Raw genomic sequence first — 23,054 nt, forward strand, 5'->3', positions numbered from 1 at the left:
CAGCAGCTGCGCTCGATGTCCCTCGTCGTTTAGCCCTACGAAAGCTGAGCAGTTGCTGGTGTCCCAATATCCTTATGCTGCAGCAGCAGCGAGCCCCCACCCCCTGCTCACTGCTGGTGGGAAGTAGATTGTGAAGGAGGGGAGCGGGCGTGGAGGGCTGCGGGCAGCAGATACCCACGCATCCGCTGTTTACGGCGTCCACACCCCTGCTGGTAGGGGTGATGCCCCCCCATGCCCTGTGTGTTACTCGCTGATGAGCGCTTCGCCCCGAGACAGTCAGTGTTTAACGCAGCTGCTAGGAATCAAGGGACTATTGCTGTGGGCAGGCTTGGGACTCAGGCGAATGTCGCAGATGACAACAGGGGGTTGTGGGGGGGATTTACCACTCTGCTCTGCTGCTCCGATGCATGCGGTCGCAGTACGATGAAAAAGTTGGCGTCATTTCATGAGAGTTGTCGTTCAGTGTGGTCACGCTAGGCATCAACGGCTACCCTTTCATTGAGGCTCCTCTACCCAAGAAAAGCAGAGAGTTAGGAAAGGTAGCGGCCACCATTTTCCTGGCAGTCCCGCGCCAGGCACGAAGATTAGTGCAGTGTTCTCTGCAACCACGGTGCTTCCCCGTTGCACTTTGCAGGAGAAACCTGCACCTTCCTTATTCCATATTCACGGTTTTCCAAGCTTGACGGACTAAGGAGCCGGCGTCGCTTTGCTCGGTACTAGGAGCCCACAAGGAGCTTCTAAGGAGACATGCACTCGCGGCAGCTCCCAGCCACGTCCCCAAAAAGTAAAGTCTTGAACCAGCTCTTGTAAGTTCCAAATGAAATATAAGTTCACCTAACAAAAATCCACTGGTAACAGTTCTTCAGCTCACTGTTAAAATGTTCCCCTTCCAATTCCAGCCAAGAAGACAGCACCAATGGTAATCCTGGATAACCTCCTTCCTGGATTGGTTTGCCACAGCTCAAAGAATAAAGAAACAACTTCTGCTTCGACAACTTGCTTTTGCATTTCTGACCTCTGCAGTGTCTTTGGTATAATTGTCAGGATGCTTCTTCGAAGGGTGTTGATATCCTCTTCACAACCCACCTATACTACTGTTAGTGTGGGAACAGGCTCCTTTATTCCTCAGTTTGCTACTACTTCAACCAGCTTGAGGGTAAGATACAATGACAGTATAATACACAACCACGCCTTCACACCCACTGATTGAGGGGCCGGAGGCGAGTGTAATGCTCTGGGCATTCCAAAAATTCTGTCCGGAGCCAGTGGTGTACAGTATGAGGCTGCTTATGGGATGGGATTCCTTACCGGTGTGCCGGAGCACAATGAGACTCTGCTGCAAGCTCTGGGACAGCCCTCCGTGTGGACCGGAGGTCCGGATGTAGCAGATGCCCCAGTCGGGGGCGCACACAAAGGTCCACAACCCTCGTCGCCAGTGTTGTGCGCCTGTGTGTGGCCTAGGTGTGTGGCACAGCAGACGCGCAATGACACACTCACGCGGTGTAACTGGTTGGAAGGCTCCGTCTCGGTCTGCCTTGAGGGTGCGAAGACGGGCCTCTTTATTCAATCTTCCGCGTCATAACGCGGGTAACGTGACACCACACTTCACAAGATGATTTTTTTTTCAAACTAAAAATATATAGTGTTGATCCAAAAAATACTGCCTTCACATTACCCTTAGCTAACACAGTACAAGCCAGCGCTGTACTATATATGTAATCAAGGGGAAATGCCATCTCTTCTGCTTTAAACAATGAGATGCACATAGAGGGCCCTTGAAAGTAAGAGAAGGGCTGCTTTCGTTATTTTAAAGGTTGGTTATTTTGTGGTTTATTTTAGGCATTATATGAACATACAAAACCACAAAATTGCAAAGTATACTAAAACTGTACCTAGCGAAAACCGACGACAGCCCCAAAAAATCAGTGCGCAAGATCTATAACGTGTGCTGATGTTTAAAGTCTGTTTTCTTTTTTAAGAGCACGTTTTGAAACAACCTGGACATAGCTTTATGCTCGCTCTTGCATCCTATTCATTTGGTTGCTCTTACAGTTTCTGCCCACATAGTTTTCTTCGACCCGTCCACTCATTTTTGATATTGCATTGCATAGAAAGCGAATTGATGGGTTCAGATATTATGGCATTGGACATTTGGACTGTATTTTGGACTGTATGTGCGGCTGCGCCGGGCTCTCTGTTTTGGAGCAGCACAGCAGGATGAGGTATGGGGCGTTTCGTTCCTCTGCCGCCAAATGCTGTAGCACGTGGTCGGGGTTGATAAAGAAGAGCCTCTATAATGCAGTAGTTAAGTGCTAGGCTTTGGAGTCTACAGAGTCGGGTTCGGATCCTGCCTTCCACACTAGTTATAACTTGGTGCTCAAATTGCACGGATAACCTGTCGGTGTGGTTTCCCCAGTGTCCAATCTTGAGAAAAATGGGTGCTTTACTTTTCTCTTCGGCATGATTTGGTAATGCCACGCAGCGTTTCTTTGTTTCCCAGTGACATGTTGGTCCCGTTTTAGAAGCCTGGGTACGGCAGGTAATGGTAGCAAGAAATAGTAATTGTGCTGTGATTAATTAGCTTCTTCATGAATCACGTGCGGATAGTTATTATGAAGTGCAACGTTTTAGGCGCGATACAGTGATCTTTCTGTTACCGAGGCATTTTGTTTTTCATATGGCGGTGATTTTGCGCAGAGCTTAAAAGGCATAAATAAGGCTAGTAGTTGACTCGCAGTAAATAGGTCATCTTGAAATGCAAGGGGCTTTATTTGTCGCAGCGCGTGCTTGCAGTCAGATCCTGGTGCAGTACTGTACTGAATGCTTCGCCCTCATGTTAAATCATCCACGGAGGGCACATAGCTCAGGTTTAGCATTACATGAATTAATGTTTGAGACACAACTATACATTTTAAGTTGAATCATTAATTACGTTCAGTTCATTCTATGTTCATTCATTTTGAGTACAGATGGAATTTTGCAAACACTCGAGAAACCCATTAATGAGTCTTTTATGTACCCAGAAACGCTTTAAAAATGAGTACCTGGCAACCGAATAATTATCCTGTGCCGCAATTAAATAAAACAGATCTAAATGTTTACACAAGGTTGGTGAATCACAAATGTGACGTTTAATTTAACCACACAACATAATTCCACACATCCACATAACCTGCACAAAATTGCCTCTAATACTTTGCTCAGCATAATTGGTATAGCCCGATGAGACGGAGGAGCACATCCAAAACCACAGCCACATATTACCTATTCAGGGATGGCCACGTGACTTAAACACCCGAGATTTATTTTCTGTCTGGCACCTCAAATATTATCCAAGGCAATGCTGGTTTCATAATTCTCCCCGTAATTTAAGCTGCTTCTCAGTCAAATGCAAACCACCCTGAACTAAGGCAGTTGAAACAGCTGGATACACATAGCCTGATTACTTTAATAGTACAGAGACACATTTACTGCACCCAGTTTCTAGATAAAAACGATCAGAACCATAAAGCAGACTATTTATAGTAGTAGATACTTGGGTATTGGCATCTTTAACTAAAAACATTTGACCTAAAACATTTGATTGAATTTTTGTGACCTTTTTTCGGCCAAATGTATAACTTACCCACTATATATTATAATTAATATATAGTGGGTAAGGGTATAGATTAGGTTGAGGTGAGGGGGGATTGCGGGGGATCTCCCCGCATTTTAGATCGAAAAAAGGTCAAATAAATTCGATCAAATGTGATTAGGTCAAATGTTTTAGGTCAAATAGACCCAAACCGATACTTCACACCCAGAACAGAAGATGTGCCCTTGCTTCTATTTTGAAAAGACTATTTTAATATTGCATTTTAAATAATAATGTTATTTATATAGCGCTTTCGCCAACATATTTACATAAAATACCACCCAACCGAATTTGATGCTCATCGACCTCGGAAGGATGAAAGGCTGAGTTTGTCTTGCCGGGATTCCAAAGTGCAAGTCTCACACAGATCGCAGCACCTCTGTAATGTTTGGCAGGCCACTCAGTTTTCTAAGTTGAATAAGCATCTGTAGTTTCATGACTGCAACCATACCATGATCTCCTTAGTTCATGGTCCCACCACTTAAAATTAATACATGCACTGCACATGCTTTTTAGGTCATGTTTGTGTGGGTTTGGACGGTAAATTGCATTTAGGAAGCAATTTTTTCAAAACATTTCCCGTGGGGAAAACTCCCCCCGCACCCTCATTGATGTGGTTCGGGCTTGCTCGCTGCGCACACTCACTTATAAATTCGGCTGCTAAATTTACACCCACCACCTTTCAAAGTCACCGGCCACCACTGCTTGGGACCCACATCCCTTGGCAGCATAGGTGTCTTCGGTCCGGCCTTAACCACGGGGAGTCTCCTACACTACTCTGTCCCTCGGCTTGCTTCTGCACAGGGGCCTCGGATTGCAGCCCAGTCACGGTTTTGCAGTCACAGCCATTAGGCGTTCTTGTGAAGACTTTCAACCTCGGCACGTCTCTCTCAGTGCATCAACGACAAAGCAGGGTTTGTGAACACAGCACTCTCTCAGGACTTGTAGGTGAAATCTGCTTGCTTCTTGCCCCAGCATCCCTTAAGTGAACACACTTCCTCATGAACTGCCAGCCTCGTGCTCTTCTCCTTCTGCTACTACTGCAAGCCTTCCAGCTCCTGCTCCAGCTCCATTCTGCTTCCCCCTCCTGCTGCAGCCTTTCATGCTCCTTAGCTGGGATAATTGACTTCCGGTGCAGGCCCTTAATGTGCAGGCCCTTAATGTTAATTTCCTGACCCTGGCAAAGTCTGTTATGTCAGTTTGCCTGTCCTTTACTTCTACATGCGTCTTCAGCCCTCTTCTTCATCTGTCCCTATGGGATTCTGGGACATATAGATCACTTTAGTGAAATTGGGGTTTTCTACTTCTTTAAGTTAGGAAAAAGTAATCAAAAGGGAGGGTTTACGGGGAACGTTAAAAAGAGGTGTATTCCAGTTTTCCTGGTCTGATTTCCCTCCTCCCTCCCTGTGATCCTCCCACAGTACACCACCCCCAGGGTCGGGATCAGAGTTGCGTCTACCTTTTCCTGGTCACATGAGGGTGGTCCCAGACCAGGTTTCTGAGGAGAACCACATCAGACTTTTCAGATTACTTCCCTGTAACTCCTGTACTCTTACATCCCGTCCCCTTTCCTCCATACTTCATGGCATCCCTTCCTAGGGACAGGAGACAGAACCTTTTTCACCAGAAAAACCTTCTTCCCCTTTAAATTTAGAGGCGCGCAGGTGTGGGGCCCTGGGAGCATTTGCTACCCTGACTCTGCCCACCGGCGCTACACCTCCGTCCCCTTTTCCACGTCGACGGGAACGGGCCGATTTCACCAGTGCTCCTGGGTTTGGCTCTGCCATGTAATTCCACGAGCTTCCCCAGATTGTTCTTCTATCTTTTTGTCTTCTTTTTGTCATTCAGGTACTTGATCCTCCGGCGTCATGCTCCTCCCCGGCACATGTCAACTTCAGCGGGCTTCAGCAGATGACCAGCCTGCGAGGGGCTCTTCCCTACATCTGACTCCCACGCTCTTTGCCTCAGCTGCTTTGGCCCCGACCATGGCTGGGAAGGTTGTGCTGCGTGCGGCACTCTGACTCCACGCGCACTGAAGAACAGGCTACCTAGGTGGTGGAGGGAACGCTTCGAAAGATCGACTCCAGAGGACTTGAAGGACTTGGTCAAACAGAGATTGAGGCCCAAGGGAGGGCCGCTATTTTCCATTGCACCCCACAAGGGCAGCTCCTTCCCTAGGAAACGCCAGAGCGGGAGGATCCTCTCAGGTTCTCACATCAGCACTCATACCGTGGCTAGTCTAGCTATCGGCCTCATGGCCGAGGGGTCGTCGGATCATTCCAGAAACAGTGCTGAGGGACCGCAAAGGTTCTTTTACCAGGTGTATGCCCGAGGGGCAACGCCCTTTTACCGGCTCAATGTCTGAGGGTGCGCTTGCACGCAGCACTACCGGCGACTCTACCAAGAGCGTTACGCCTTCCAGGCCTAGGCCTGAGGTGCAGGGTAGGCCTCATGCTCCAACACCAACAGTCTTGGAGGAGGCCGGGCCCAGGGAGCCAAGCACCACGACGTTGGCACGTGGCTCGCAGCTAGACAAGATAGCCGCCGAGCCAGACATCACGGCCGCTCGTCCGATGCCACCCCTAAGAACGGAGCTGGTGAAAGGACGAGTGTCAAGGTGGGACTGGTATCAACCAGGTACGTGGCCTACAGTTTATCCATCAGCAGGAATGGAGGTCGAGGCAGCCTGACCGCTCGCCGAGCATACACTGGCGCAAACAACAAAAGGGGGGCAAGGGATTTTTCCAGTCCCCCTCCTCCACAACAGCCTCAGAGGGAAAGAAGGCATGACGCGTCCCTTCGGGGCCATGTGTCTCCAGTGGGGGGGCAGGCTTGCCTTCCACGTGTAATTTTGGCACCAGAATCTTTGGGACCCCTGGATCCTCTCTGTAGTATCCTCAGGGTACCGCCTACCGGTCCCTCCCTCTCCTCGTTCCTCCCCTCCACTCCCACAGATTGGGATAGCAACTCTGTTGGCGGAGATCCGGGCACTAGTCGAGAGCCATGCAGTGGAAGAAGTCCCAGCCTCCCAGCGAGACTTGGGCTTCTATTTCAGGATTTTCGCCATACAAAAGAACAACCAGGCTGGCCTGAGAGTTGTGCTGGACCTATCTACCCTCAACCTCTCCCTCCCTCTTAACAAATTCAAGATGGCTATACCATCACTCATTGCGGAGACACTAGACAAGGGAGATTGGATGTGCTCCCTGGATCTGAAGGATGCTTATCTACACGTCCCGATTTGGCAGTCACATCGCTCCTTCCTGCGCTACAGGATCTTGGGCTGCCATTTCTAATACAAGGTCCTACCCTTTGTCCTCAACTCATCCCCCAGGGTATTTACCAGACTCATGAATGCTGTGGCAGCCCTCGTCAGGGCCCAGGGCCACCACATCTACGGTACCTGGACGACTGGCTTGTCAGGGTGACATCCCCGGAGGGGGTTACTCACACCTCTTCGGCACTGATGAACACACTCCACGACCTGGGGTTTACTATCAATCTCAAGAAATCTCAGCTGCAGCCCACGCAGAGCCTCACCTTGCTGGGCCTCATCTGGGATATGAGCTCTGAGGGGGGTCTTTCCCCAGGGAGACAAGATTACGCCCATCAAAAGAGTCACTACTCACTTCCTTACCAGAGCAGTGACCTCGGCGTGGTGGTACCAGCACTTATTGGGTATCATGGCAGCAGTCCTTCTGGCTGTGCCACACACGAGACTCCAGATGAGAAGGTTGCAGCTGCACTTTGCAGCCTCAAGGAATCAGAAGGGCTCCCAAGCAGAGCTGGTCAGCATCCCTCCTTCTCTCTGCCCGGACCTCACATGGTGGTCCACGGACTGCAACCTGTGGAGGGGCAGGCCCTTTCGGCAGCCGTCTCCACAGGTTAACATCACTACAGACTCCTCCTTAGAAGGCTGGAGGGCCACACTGGGCAGCCACAGCATCCATGGAGTTGGGACCCGGAAGGAACAGGATTCTCACATCAACTGGCTGGAGCTCAAGGCCATTTGGTTGGCCCTCAGAGCTTTCCTTCCGCTCATTGGGGGCAAGAACGTCCTCATCCAGACCGACCACACCACCAGCATATACTGGGTCAATAAGCAGGGGGGTACCAGGTCTCCTCCATTTTGCGCCCTAGCGGTCAGCATGTGGGAATGGGCCCTGGAGAACGACATCACGGCCTCCTCACGGCCGTCCACCTCCTGGGGGAGGCCAACCTGGAAGCGGACAGACTCAGCAGACAGTGAGCGGACAATTACGAATGATAATGGAGGAATAGGAAGTGCCAGCTTTTCGCATCCTGGCAGGAGCAAGGCCCCGGCTCACTGGACAACGCCTTACAGATACGTGGGACGGCATGACAGCATATGCCTTCCCTCCCACTCCCCTGGTCCAAGGTTTTGTCATTGGGCGGACTCTAAGGAGATCGACCCCCTTACGTGCACACTGGATGATGTGCTATCCTTCTCGGCACACCTTGCGCACTCAGGACTACAGGTGGACGGACACATGTCACACTTATCTATCGGCCATAGGGGCCTACATAAATTTGGAGGAGGAAGTCTTCTCATCTTCCAACCCGATAGTCAAGAAGCATTTGGCGGGCCTGTCCAGCCTTTACCCGCCAATTAGGAAGCTACACCCCGTGTGGGACCTCAATGTGGTGTTGGGCACCTTGGCGAACAAACCCTTCGAGCCAGTGGCGTCAGTGGCCACCAGACTGGTCACCATTAAAACAGCTTTATTAGTGGGCCTCACCTCCACTCGTAGAGTCAGCGAGATCCAGGCTCTGGTGGCCTCAGAACCCTATACCACCTTTCACAGGGATAAGTTAGTCCTGCGGACTCAACCTGCGTTCCTACCTAAGGTACCCTCATCTTTCCATCTAAACGAGGAAATAGTCTTACCTACGTTCTTTGCTGACCCCAAGGACGAGGCTTCGAGAGTATTACACTGCCTTGATGTCAGTCGCGCTCTCAAATTCTATCTGGACTGGACCAAGGGCTTCCGCAAGTCGGATGCACTTTTTGTCACCTTTGGGGGCTCTAGGCCCCCAGGTATCAAGCATCCAAGGCCTCTATTGGAAGGTGGATGGTTGCCACCATCAAGGAGGCCTACAAGGGGAAGCACAAGCCACTGCCAGCTAACATGCACACCCACGCGGTCGGGCCCAAAGCCAAGACCGTGGCATTCCAACGACACGTCCCATGGCAGGTCATCAGTAGGGCGACCACATGGGCCACCCCTTCGGCTTGCTGTAAGCCTTACTGTTTGGACACCGGCTCTAAGTCAGATGCGGCCTTTGGACAGGCGGTTCTAAGGAACCTATTTGCTTTCGGAGGGTCTCCTCTCCACCCTGTGGCTACATTCATTTGATATCGCCCATGGGGTATGGAGGAAAGGGGACGGGATTGGGACATAAGAGTAATTATAAGTTACTCACCGTAGTGACTTTTCCTCCATATGTCCCACCATCCTCCCCCCTAATAATGCTGGTGTCATTAGGCAATGTTAAATATTGTTGACGCGTCAATGGGGACTGAGGTGTGGTGCTGGTGGGCAGAGTCAGGGTTGCACATTCTCCCAGGGCCGCACCCCTGCGTGCCTCTAAATTTAAAGCGGAAGAAGTTAGTCACTACGGTGAGACAATTTGAAGCGGATAAGTATGGTTTGACTGCATTTATTGGTTTAGTCGTGAAGGCCTCTGAGGACGCAATGGCGCTGATTTGGCGCGTCATTGAGAGCATGGAGTCCATGGGTTGTAGATTAAAGGGTCAACTGCAATTTATTCGAATGCAATTGTTTCAAGTCAAAAGGACCGAGAAAAAAAAAAGGTTGAATGATTTTTATTTTTAATTTTTTGGAGGGCCCACCCCCAAACCGCAGTTTTTGGTGTAAAAAACACTTTTATTTCCTATATGGAAGCCAAAAAATAAAAATACATTTAAAAAAAGGCATTCGACATTTTTTTTCGGTCCTTTTGTTTAGAAACTATTGTAATTCGAAACAATGTATTCTATCCTTTGACTGGACACCGAGTCCATGTACACCCCAAGGGTTTTGACTGCTGCTGAGACCAGAATTTGGGAGTTGTCAATGCTGAAGGAGTTGTACTGTTTGTCAAGCTTGTTATCCCACTGAATGCCATCAAGGCTTGAATGGTGGAGTAGATTTTACCTAGTGCTTCTGCATCGGTTTCATACTAGCCAATGAGGGGGATGAGCACTTGGGTACCGTCGGCATAATTAGTGTAAACTATGCCGAGATTGTCCAGATCTTTGAACAGCGGAAGGGTGAAGAGGTTGTACAGTGTAGGAGATGTGCACAAGCCCTGTGGGACTCTGCAGTGTATGGTGGTAAGAATAGCGCAAGCCTGCTCTGAGAATACCTTCATGGTTCTCCCTTCGAGGAAGGAGGTAACCCAGGCGGTAGCTTCCTGGGAGAATTGGGCTGTACTAATAAATTGTCTGCAGAGTGTTGAGTGGTCCACCAAGTCAAATGCTGCAGGCAGGTTGAGAAGGAGGAGAAGCGCAGGCTTTCCTTCATCCATTTTTTCACCTAGTTGGTTCTTAAGGTCCAGAAAGGCTGTTTCGTCCCGTGACCGGGGCGGAAAACCGAGACTGCTTCTTCCCTAAGATATTGTTAGATTCTAGGAAGTGTTGGATATGATTGTATGCAGCTTTGTCCAGGATTTTCAACAGAAAGGGTACGGTGGTAATGGGTTGATCGTTGTTTGGCGACTCCGGTTCTAGGGATGGTTTATTCAGGAGAGGACAAACCCATGCCTCCTTCAGGCATGCTGGGACAATTCTGGAGGCACAAGAGGCATTTATGAATGGTGCTCGGAAGGGCGTTGGAGTGTGAGCGCAATCTTTGATGAGATTGGCTGGACAAATAGCACCCTTAAAATTACTTGGTTTTATTTGTATTTGTATTTTATTTTTATTTATATAGCGCTTTAATCCAAAGCGCTTAACAAGAGGAACAAGCATAATACAATTTGCAATACAGTACTTCTAATTCAGAGACACATGGGCAAGGTGCAAAAATCAATAGTTATGACACATAGGCAAGGTGCCAAAATCAATGGTTCTAACAGATAGGCAAGGTGCAAAAATCAATAGTGATCACACATAGGCAAGGTGCAAAATCAATGGTTCTAACAGATAGGCAAGGTTCAGCAATCAATAGTTGTCACAGATAGGCAAGGTGCAGCAATCAATAGTTGTCACACATGGGCAAGATGCAAAAATCAATAGTTATCACACATAGGCACGGTGCAAAAATCAATGGTTCCAACAGATAGGCAAGGTGCAGCAATCAATAGTTGTCGCACATGGGCAAGGTGCAAAAATCAATAGTTATCGCACATGGGCAAGGTGAAAATTCAATGGTTCTAACAGATAGGCAAGGTGCAGCAATCAATAGTTGTCACACATGGGCAAGGTGCAAATTCAATGGTTCTAACAGATAGGCAAGGTGCAACAATAAATAGTTATGACACATAGGCATGGTGCAAAAATCAATGGTTCTAACGGATAGGCAAGGTGCAGCTATCAATAGTTGTCACACATGGGCAAGGTGCACAAATCAATGCTTCTAACAGGTAGCCAAGGTGCAAAATCAATGATTCTAACACATAGGCAAGGTGCAAAAATCAATAGTTATGACCCATACGCACAGTGCAAAAATCAATGGTTCTAACGGATAGGCAAGGTGCAGCTATCAATAGTTGTCACACATGGGCAAGGTGCACAAATCAATGCTTCTAACAGGTAGCCAAGGTGCAAAATCAATGATTCTAACACATAGGCAAGGTGCAGCAATCAATAGTTATCACACATAGGCACGGTGCAAAAATCAATGGTTCTAACAGATAGGCAAGATGCAAAAATCAATAGTTATCACACATAGGCACGGTGCAAAAATCAAGGGTTCTACCAGATAGGCAAGGTGCAGCAATCAATAGTTATCACACATAGGCAAGATGCAAAAATCAATAGTTATCACACATAGGCACGGTGCAAAAATCAATGGTTCCAACAGATAGGCAAGGTGCAGCAATCAATAGTTGTCACACATGGGCAAGGTGCAAAAATCAATAGTTATCGCACATGGGCAAGGTGCAAATTCAATGGTTCTAACAGATAGGCAAGGTGCAGCAATCAATAGTTGTCACACATGGGCAAGGTGCAAAAATCAGTAGTTATCGCACATGGGCAAGGTGCAAATTCAATGGTTCTAACAGATAGGCAAGGTGAAACAATAAATAGGTATGACACATAGGCATGGTGCAAAAATCAATGGTTCTAACGGATAGGCAAGGTGCAGCTATCAATAGTTGTCACACATGGGCAATGTGCGAAAATCAATAGTTATGACACATATCGGCACGGTGCAAAAATCAATGGTTCTAACAGATAGGCAAGGTGGAGCAATCATTAGTTATCACACATAGGCACGGTGCAAAAATCAATGGTTCTAACAGATATGCAAGATGCAAAAATCAATAGTTATCACACATAGGCACGGTGCAAAAATCAAGGGTTCTAACAGATAGGCAAGATGCAGCAATCAATAGTTGTCACACATGGGCAAGGTGCACAAATCAATGGTGCCAACAGATAGGCAAGTTGCAGCAATCAATAGTTGTCACACATGGGCAAGGTGCAAAAATCAATGCTTCTAACAGGTAGCCAAGGTGCAAAATCAATGATTCTAACACATAGGCAAGGTGCGAAAATCAATAGTTATGACCCATACACACAGTGCAAAAATGAATGGTTCTAACAGATAGGCAAGGTGCAAAAATCCATAGTTATCACACATAGACACGGTGCAGAAATCAATGGTTCTTACAGATAGGCAAGGTGCAGCAATCAATATTTAGCACACATAGGCACAGTGCAAAAATCAATGGTTCTAACAGATTCGCAAGGTGTGAAAATCAATGGTTGTAACAGATAGGCAAGGTGCAGCAATCAATAGTTGTCGAGCATGGGCAAGGTGCAAAAATCATTGGTTGTAACAGATAGGCAAGGTGCAGCAATCAATAATTATCACACATAGGCAAGGTGCAAAAGCAATGGTTCTAACAGATAGGCAAGGTGCAGAAATCAATAGTTATCACACAGGCACGGTGCAGAAATCAATGGTTCTTACAGATAGGCAAGGTACAGCAATCAATAGTTATCACACATAGGCACCGTGCAAAAATCAATAGTTGTCACACATGGGCAAGGTACAAAAATCAATTATTATCGCACATAGGCAAGGTTAAAAAATCAATAGTTATCACACATAGGCAAGGTGCGAAAATCAATAGTTATGACACATAGGCACGGTGCAAAAATCAATGGTTGTAACAGATAGGCAAAGTGCAAGAATCAATAGTTATCACACATAGGCACAGTGCAGAAATCAGTGGTTATCACACATAGGCAAGGTGCAAAATCAATAGTTATAACAGATAGGCAGGGTGCAGAAATCAGTAGTTATGACACAAAGGCACGGGGGGGAAAACAATATTAGCAGCTAGTCAGTGTAAAACAGACCATATTTTCGGCGGACGGGCAGGGATACAAATGCATTTTTGATTTAATGATATGAGAGCGTATCGCACTAACAGGCTAGTGCCCAGGTGCAGAGGCATGAGGGCTGGGGAAGCAGGGTAACGAAACCTAGAGTACTAGATTAGGTGAGTAAGAGTGGCTGTGCATTAGGTATTAGCACGTAAAGGCAAAAGGGGGTGCTGTGAGCATAGCTAGTGCTAGCTTAGCGGACGGTTAATGCCGACCCAGATGTTTATGGGGAAGCATTGCGGCAAGGCATCAAGTAGATGAGTGCCCACGAGCGTGTGCAGCGGTGGTGGGAACACTGCAGACTGAGTGGGTGTGGAGGTAGGAGAGACACATAGACAGTAGGCAGCAATGTTTTGGGGCGGTACGTGGGGAGGCCAACGGGTGGTGCCTATATCAAGGCAGTCTGTTGTTGGTATTCAGTGTGTAGAGGTAGCACCTGAGTGAGTGTTTTCAGATGACATGCAATGTAGACGGGGATGAGAAAGGTTGTGTGGGTGGAAATACTAAGGTGGGTAGCAATAATGACCCAAAGACGGGCTTACGGACTGACTTCGAGGCTGAAAGGAGCATGGTCACGGCTCGGCCGCATACCCGCCAACCACGGACAGTAAGGGGCCTTGAGTGTGGGCCTTTTGTGGGGGGCCGGCGTTCGCCTGCCGACTCCCGATTGGCTGCTAAAGATGTGTAGACAGCCAATCACAGCAGCCCCCAGCAGCCTTGAGGAAGTGAGGACACCAGTGAAGATTTGGATGGCGCGACGGCCATTTTGGGTCAGGCTTCCACACGGGAAAAAGGTTGGCGCCGTGCATGTTGCAATCGAGGCACAACAAAAAAAAATGACAATATCTGGCTGCGCTGAATTCATCAGTAGATTCACGGTAGTGAAGCGTGGATGGATGAAGAGCTTACAAAGATGCCTGCAGAAATTCAAATGTAGCGCGCAGGTCTACCGCATTAAGCCCCGTGGGCTTAACTCAATATCGACATGGTGGCGGTCCGTTGGGGGTCTCATCCCTCGAGGTCACAATGGATGTGTGGTCAGCAGTGGTGTCGCTAGTGGGAGCCTGGGGGGGCCAGGCCCCCCCCCTGTGAAACCCTGTGCCCCCCATTGTGCCCCCCCACCTAAGACGAGCAGTGACCATGTTCTCCCCCTACTTTTGTCTGTGCCCCTCCTACTTTTGTCTTTGGCCCCCTCTGTGCCCCTCCTAAATTTGATTCCTGGCATCTCCACTGGTGGTCAGCGACTGCAAAGTGGAGCAGGAACTCGGGAATGGACGAAATAGCAGCGGGGCCCGAGTGTGCGCCTCTGGTGGGGGGCCGGCGTTCGCCTGCCGCCTCTCGATTGGCTGCTAGAGGTGTGTGGGCGGCCAATCACAACAGCCGCCTGCAGCCTAGTGGAAGTGAGGACGCCAGTGAAAATTCGGATGGTGTGACGGTATAATTTATCCAGCATGGGTCTGGCATGGAGTCACATGTGAGCCCTCCCTCCTTCCCCTCTGTGGCTCTTCTTGGTTCATACTGCCACTTTACTTGCGCTACCAAATCTGAAGATGGCCCTGGAGCTTAGGGAGAAAACTGTCATTGAATGGGGCAGGGTGACCCAAAGGACAGTGATTGGTTATAGAGGAGAAATGCAGTTTTCTGGCTAAAGCAAAACTGCTTTTCTTTTTTGCTGAGAATTCCCAGCCTGATGACTGGGAATATTCATGAGCATGTGAATCCATGCCAGACCCATGCTGGAGAAGAGGAGTTACAGGTAAGTAACTTGTTCCATCTCTTCCTGGTATCTTTTTTTCAGCAGTTCAAGACAGCCAGGGAGAATTGACTCCCTTCCCCTGGTCCTGGTTACCAGAAGAATTACTCCCTTCTCCTGTTAGCTGGGCTTCACCAATCAATACAACCAGGCCAATGACTCCCTTCCCCTAGCCTCTTTTCTCTTGGTTGCATAGTTCAACAACACCAGGGTGAATGATTCCCTTCCCCTGGCTTCACTTTTACTTTCAGGCTTCTTACGAATAGAGTTCATATATTGATCGGGTCCTCGACCCAGGTTCCTCCCCTGCGGCTCACTTAGTACACTACCCTGCCAAGTACTGCCACGTGGAAGATGGCTTGTAGTTTCATTCTGTTTTTAGTGTGGGTCCCAGACCGATACATTTACGCTTCTTAGCCTATGCAGACTTGGTTTATTCTCCTACCAAATATTGCCACAATGAAGATGATCCGTGTTCTCTTCTTGATATGTGTCTTTAAATTTGGTGGCCTGATCTTTGCCCCTATTGGGGAACCACTTCTCTTTATAGATCTCCCTACTTCTCTCTAGCTCAGGGTTCGTATCCCTGCCCTTGAGTTCTAGATCTCTCCTCCTTATATCGTTGCACAGTAACCCAGACCCCCTCGTACCTCCACTGACCATCCCATTCAGTCCCATACTTTCCGGGACTTCTCTAGTGGGCTCTAGTCTGCCTTTGGGTTTGCCTTTGCTCTTTTCGGGTCTCTTCGGTCTTCTGCAGGTTGCTCGAGCACTGCAGTGGCTCTCCTGCGAGGTTGGGCTACTGCTACGCAAAGGGTCCTTCAGCGGCAGATACGCTGGGGATGCCGTCTGCTTCTCTTCAGCATCCCGGACTGCAGCCACTTAAAAATCCTGTGCCGAGCAGTACCTGGTCTTCGGTTCCTCCTGGGATGGCCGAGGAACATAGTAAGTCCATTGTCGCTTCTTATCTTATCTTGCAGTGGATAATTAGAATGCTCAGTCCAGTTACATGGTACGCTCTCTATTGCTCCACTCCTCCTCCTCAGCCCAGTACTTAACGGATATGCTCCCTTTTGGTCATCCCCTAATCATCTTCGTCTCAGTATCTCTAAGGCTCACAGATGTACAAAGCTATATGGGGGTATTGGTGCAAGGGTTAGGATCTAGAGGATATGGAGGTGTGTAGGGTGTTGGCTGAGGGATGTTATATCGCTTTCTCATGAGATGTTTTCCCTCGTCCGAAGAAGGGAGATCTCTTCCCATGCATGGGATCCTCCCGCTAAGTGCCACCCCCATGGCGACTATCCGGCATCGGCCTCAACACGCTGGCCTCATGGGAAAGGGGTCCCCCTAGGGAGAAGTGACGACATCTCGGGATTAGTCATAGAAAATGTAATATTAGTTTGTTGTTCCCTCTGTTAATGACTTGTGCAGGCTATGCTTCTCATTCTAGTTTTTTAGATTTCATCAGAAATATTAAGTGAGAAATACTTGTACAAATTGCATTTTTTGCGCTTAGCTGTCTAGAAAATATAATTGTTGTATTTTGTTTCGACAGGTCTTGAGATTTGTCCGTGAATGGAACAGTTTGACAGCTATGAAGCAGAGAATTCTAAGAAAAAGTGGTGAAATGTTTTGTAGCCCTATTCTAGCCCTGTTGGATATTACCAAACGGCAAGACAAGCGCAGCAGTACAAAAAGGTATGCCTTTTGGTAATTTCATTTGTGAATTTTTCAGCTCTCTAGCTGTGGTTCAGTCTTCTCTTTCATTATAAATGGCAATTGTCAAATGGTTATACAGGAACAAGAATTGGGTAAGTGCGCACTATATGAATGGTCCTACTCATTCTCTCTACCTTTGAACCCTTTTGACCAGTCCACACTAAACTATCTATAAGATTGTGTATGCAAGAAGGATTTTCTAATTTAGAAAAGATAAGTCATAAAATGAAAGTTGAAATTTGGTCCATTAAAATAATCCCTGTTCCAATCTACATATCTGACTTGTTCACAATTAGCACAAACATCTTTTAACAGAACTTCACCAAATAATTCATGGGGTTATAGCTACTGCAAGGTAAACCTCTTTTGTGGTAGTTTACCGTTTACCATTTACCGTTTTTGAAAATCCCTCTGAAAACAGGACAAAACCTTTCTAGACATATTTTTGATTATCTAGGTTTCACTGTGTATCCAATTAATACAAACATGGCATGACAACAGTCTGTGCGCTGTGTAAGACACATGATCAAAATACAGTTCAAAGCTAAAGGATTTTATTTAAGTTTAGATATCCAGTTATCATGCACATATACTAAAAAGTGGTCTACAACCAAAGGGTACGGACTCAGTACTACAAACATAATCAACACATGCTGTAGCTGAAGAATGGAACTTGGATTACGCAAATGTTATACAATTGTTTGACATTTATTTTATTGCTGAATAATTCACTGGTGCTAGTTCACACAAGTGTTTCAAGGTGCCAAAGTCATGTGTTTGCAGCCAGGATCTAAAAGCATTTACAGACGATTGACATTTAATTAGGGTTAGTAAGCAAATCATTTCCATGCACAAGAGAGTACATTCCAGAATTGCCAAGGAGACAGAGAGGGGGGGATGGAGGAGTTAGGTGGCTAATGTGATGTACCAGGAATGAGACATGGACAGCTTTATAAAATGAAAACGGGGTTGGAAAATGCCTCACTGTCCCTATCCTAGGAGGTATTTCCCTACCTCAACCAAAAACGAAGGGCCTGTTGTGTGTCAAGATGTACAGAAGCAAAAATGTCCTGTGTCTGAAATCCTATACTAGCCGCCACACTCTAAAAGTAACTCTAAGGTGCTAAGGGTAATGTCTCTGACTTGCAAAGTGTGCAAATGTTCAAGTTCATCAAAAAGGCATAACCCCATCAAAGTTCCAAATGAATAAGGTTCACAGTTTTAGGGTATCACTCCCTTCCCCAGGTTCCTCTCTCCGGCAAACTAAAGTTTGAAAGAATAACCAAGTTTGTTGTAGCTCAAAAGGATAACTCCCCTCCTCATGTTGCAACATGTTCCAGGAGAAATGTCTCTCTTCCCCAAGTCCTTCTCACATTCAACGTAATCCAACAATCATGAGGGCATGAATCTTTCGTGAGATTCTGACTCCCACAACACCTGGTATACTCCTCTGCAGGTTCTTTCATATAGTTCTTTGATACAATTTGGGTGCGGGTCCCAGGCTCGCACGACACCTCGTGTACTCTCCTACCAGGTTCTCTTTACACAATAAAGGGTCTGAGTCTTTAGGGAATGGGTTTTCCTTGGGATTCTTTTGCTCACAAAACACCTGGTATACTCCCCTGCCAGGTTCCTTTTTACATTCACTGTAGTTCACTTCACCCTCTTGACTTTGCCTGGTAAAATCTCCTGCCAGGACTTTCTTTATATAGTTCACTTTATACACACTTGACTTTGCCTGGTATACTCCTTTGCCAGGTCTTTTTACATTAATTTCCTTTCAGTCTTTCTTTTATCTGCCACACAGTTTTCCCCACATGTTTTTTTCTAATGTTGCAATGAGTCCCAGATTCTTTTCCATGTACTTCTTATCTTGTAGTAAAATGGTAAAATGTCACAGGGGCTCTATTCACCTGCTCAGGCTTCCGCTAGCTCTTGCACTGTTTCCTTCAGTATGCCGTACATCCCCCAAAGCGCCCTGGCTGCCCTGTCCCTATCAACAGGCTCACCGGATCTCAGGAGCAGCCTTGGAGTCCTTTGCGTCTCCTGTGTCGGTCTGTGGCTTGTCGTCTGGTCCCTGGAGTGCTTCGTTCACTCGTCTGCCTCCACCACGCCTCCAGCTCCCCTTGGCAGCCTCCTCTCTCCCTGGCATGTCAGTGACTGTGCTTTCACCTGTGAGTGTCTCCAGACTATGCTTACAGGCCCCCCAGGACTCGGCAGGACCGTCTGCTTCCCTTGGTTATTCCGACCCATGTCGGAAACAGAAAAACTCCTGTGCTGTCAGCCGCAGTCGTCCTGATCTCTTTCCTCTGCAGTCCTCACCCCAGCCGGGTAAGGAGACGAACTTGCCGATTCGTTTCCCAGAGTGATTTTAAACCATGTTGGGCCAATCACAGTCTTCCAACCACTAGACTGTTGGCTTTGGTTCACATTCGTAGTAATCCTCATTGCTCCTTGCCTCTTACTCGTCTCAGTTCTTGTTCTGTTCCATGCTCCCTTATATGGAGGAATATGGTCAGAAAAATTGTCATGTTGCTGAAGGGATAAAGGACACTACTCTTAGGGCATGAGGGATGGAAGGAATATCCCTAAAAGGGAAAGGTTATTATTGTGGTTCATCCGATGCCATATAATTTGTGAGGGCTCCGAAATGTGAGGCGGACAACTTGGTAAAGGTTTATCACAAGAAGCCATTTTATTAAATAATAAGGGTTAGATAAACGCCTCACTATACCTAACCTAAAGAGCATTTTCCCTGCCTATCAAAATAAACTAAAAAACTAAAGGAAAACACTCTAAGAAAATGAATCAATCCCTCACACTTGTACATATATCAATCTTATAAAGGTAATAAATGGCAATTCAAATGTAATATTTTTGACAGTTATATTCATCATATACTTGATAACCGTGTATCCTTGTAAGCTGGGTTGGAACCCCTTTCCAGGTTCAAAACAGGAATTTCAATCAAAGTTCAAATAAACAAGTTCCTTCTTGTAGTCAGGTGTTGACCATGAAGTTCTTCTTACTCCTGAAGTCTTTCAACTGGTCCTTAAGCAAAAGTTTAACTTTACTACATGTCTCTATCTCTCCACTTCCAGCACAAAGTTCAACATAACATCTTCTCCGTGAGAAACGAGACACTTTCACAATTCACCTGTATCCACAACAAAGTTCTGTCAGGATGACTCCAGAACAATTAAAGTAATACATTAGTGGGTCTTCCACCACTTCTTTTTGACACCCTTCAACCACAATGTACTACTTCAATAATGTGTTCCTGGTCCTCTAACCTACCAGGAATACCACTATAAAGTCCCTATCCTGGTAAAATTGCCTGCCAGGATAAAAAGCTTCTACCACTGTTGCCAGTACCTTGTGGTGAGGTCTACTTCAAATCTTTATTAAAGTCTTTAACTTTTATCAACATCGGCATTCACAACTTCCTTTGGGAAAACATATTCTACAGTTGTACTGTTAATTCCACTCTTGGTTTTGCCAAATGCAATGCAGGTTAAACTCCTCTCCTACTGATCACTTTATACCAGGAGGGCCTCTCTCCTGCCACTTCTGTTTTCCCAAATTTACCTTAGTTAACTGCTGACATTTTTTTCTTATAATGGCTTGTTTTGACTTTGGCAATGCTTGTTGGTCACTTGCTTAATTATTGCCTCTTACTTATTCTGACAACAATAGTTACAAACGTCTGGCAACAGTGTTGTCTTGATATTTAGCCAACATTGGTTATATGCTTTGTGAATGATTGCCCCCTCTTTACTTTGGCAATTATGGTTTTGGTCAACTGGATTCAGTATTGCCCTTTCATTATTTGGCATTGGTGTTGGCTTTTATAGTAATGCTGGTAATCTATTGCTTCATGCCTCTTTACAACGTTCTTATCTGGCCAATAAGATTTCTTTCTGTCAGTTCGGTATTCAAAATAATTCTCCACCATGGGGCCTGACATGGATTCACATGCTCATGAATATTGTCGTCAAGCCGGGAATCCTTAGTAAAAAGAAAGCAGTCTTGCTTTAAGTTTGAAAAAACTGCCTTTCTCCCATAAACCAATCATTGTTCACCGGGTCATACTTCACCCATCAATTGACAGTCGTGTCCCTAAGCCCCACCACTGGTGGCCATCTTCAGATTTTTACCGCTTCACTTCTAGGAGTCCTCTCGGGTTGCTCTTCGAGCTATATCATTTTTTTTTGCTTGTTTTTACAGATAAATTGTTCAATTTATGTCCAGACTTCTTTTGGTCCGTCACCGGCAGCAGGGACCTGTTGTCGGTGAAGATCTGCTGCTACATTGTCAGATCTTCGTTTCCAGTCCGAAAGGCCTGGTTGAGGCCTACTTCGCACCTCGCCACATCTAAAGAAGGCAAGAGGAGTCTGTTCAAGCTCTGCGCCAGATGTAGTTTGAGGAACATCTACGTTGAAGATCAGCACACAAAGTGCCTATATTGTCCCGACCACAACGAGGACGGATGCAAGATTTGTTGCGGTTTTCTAGCCAAAACAAACTGGGACCGTTATCGCAAGTTGGTGGCGTGGCTGAAGGAAGAAAGGGTGCCAGGCACCGCCTCCGGGCGCACACAAGCCTCCTCCAGGTCCGGCCGGCCTCTGGAGCGTTCTCCCTCGGGGAAGAGGTTGAGATCTGCCGAGGATGTCCCTTAACAGGGTATCCATAGAAAGGCTAAGCACCACGCTGCTAATCTAACTTGGGCTGCTGCTGCTGCGCTCCCCTTCGCACCCACGTCCACAGTGAGCCTGCCGGTTGGTGGTGTGACATCGCAGAGGCCGACCAACTCATCGAAACATTGCTGTCCGTCGAAGGATGAACCGAAGAAAGACACGCATAAGGAGGGCGATTCAAAAGTCTTGTTGACGCCTGCATCCAAGGCTTTGCCTTCTATGACATCAGCAACATCTCACACAGCGAGGTCTTCGTATACAAAATCGTCCGAGAGATCATCTGATATAAAATCTACTCAGATGATCGCGCTGCCTCCCGGCCCACAGCTGCTACCACTTCGGCCAGGACTAATACCGCCTCAACCACGACTACCCAGTCTGTGAACGCTCTGGTTGTCGCCTCCTTCTGGATGGAGGCCGGAAGGGTAAAGGAACTGTTACCGCCGACTGACTTTCTTCCCAGGCCTACTGCAGGTCAGAGAGAGGTTGCATGGGAGCCTGCTAGGGAAATCTACACATGTTCGGAAGAGGAGTCTTTGCAAAAAGGCTGCTGCTCTGATCACGGGGGCTTCAGCCCGCTGCGTGGGGAGATTCCTCCTGTTTAACAGGGCTGGCTATCGGCTCCCCAAGACAAGTGAGTCCTCCACCATTGCCGACCCTGACTGCCCCTCCACAGGGTCCTAGATACACGTTGCTGGATATTCTAACAACACTTCACACATTGGTTTCAGAAATACAGCAGCTGCTGCCACCTCCTCCAGTGGCTTGGTTTGGGAGCCCCCCCCCCCCCAAGCCCAGCCCACCAAAGCCATGGCATGGGCCTCGCCCCACATGACCAATGAGTCTTCCTACACCGATGGACCCAACGCCGCCCCTCACCCCAGCTCTATCAGTGGGTGGCACACTTCAGACCGACACTGATACAGACACGGATACCGCCAATAGCCAGGCCGATGAGTTTGATGACTTTGTGCCACCGGATGGAGAACTGTTGGGTGCTGACGATCCCTCCACGGCACCCCCACCAGATGAGGTGGGGTCCTTCCACTCCATGATTTTAAGGGCATCCGCCCTGCTCGGCCTGGTGCCCAAAAAAAAGGAGGAGGGGTTCCTTTTTCAAAGACGTGAAACATCCAGGAAAACTGTGACATCCATTCCTTTGCTGGATGACATTTGGGATGAAGGGCTGGCTCCCAAAGACCCCAAGCGCAGCACCAGCAAAAAGGGACAGGCTTGAGAAAAGTATAGGGTGCCTGGCTTGGCTCCTAGGTTCCTCAGATTGCAGCCACCCCCCCGCTCTGTGGTGTTGGCCTCCACTGGGAAACGGTCAGCAAACCCATCCTCCTCATCCATGGTGCCGCCTGAACAGGAGGGGTAGAAGCTAGACGCAATGGGCAAGCATATCATCTTTATCGCTGCCTTAACGGTGAATGCCGCCAATGCCTTGGCCATCCTGCCCCGTTATGATGGGGAACTATGATTTAAGCTGGGCCCTGATACTGGACTTCTTGCCTGATGACAAGAAAACCGAGGCCCTAGCTCTGCTTCTGGAGGGTGAGGTGGCCTCCGACCATGCCATCACGGTGGCATTGGATGTCGCAGATTTCAGATTTCGCCAGATGGGAAACGGTTTGGCAATCAGACACCCAGGTTGGCAAATGGCCA

The 23,054-nt window shown here is 47.6% G+C and overlaps 1 protein-coding gene across 4 annotated transcripts in view; it reads left to right on the plus strand.

Moving 5' to 3' along the window:
• Positions 1 to 23,054, plus strand: part of ZRANB3 (zinc finger RANBP2-type containing 3) — a 2,038,675-nt gene that overhangs the window by 1,584,739 nt on the left and 430,882 nt on the right. For all 4 annotated transcript variants that reach the window (XM_069616553.1, XM_069616555.1, XM_069616554.1 and 1 more), the window contains one exon: positions 16,529 to 16,671. In XM_069616553.1, the coding sequence (XP_069472654.1) occupies positions 16,529 to 16,671 (143 nt within the window). The remainder of the gene's footprint in view (positions 1 to 16,528; positions 16,672 to 23,054) is intronic.

The sequence above is a fragment of the Ambystoma mexicanum genome, chromosome 9, assembly GCF_040938575.1.
Source record: "Ambystoma mexicanum isolate Mex_15411 chromosome 9, UKY_AmexF1_1, whole genome shotgun sequence".
In the NCBI taxonomy this organism is placed as follows: Eukaryota; Metazoa; Chordata; class Amphibia; order Caudata; family Ambystomatidae; genus Ambystoma; species Ambystoma mexicanum.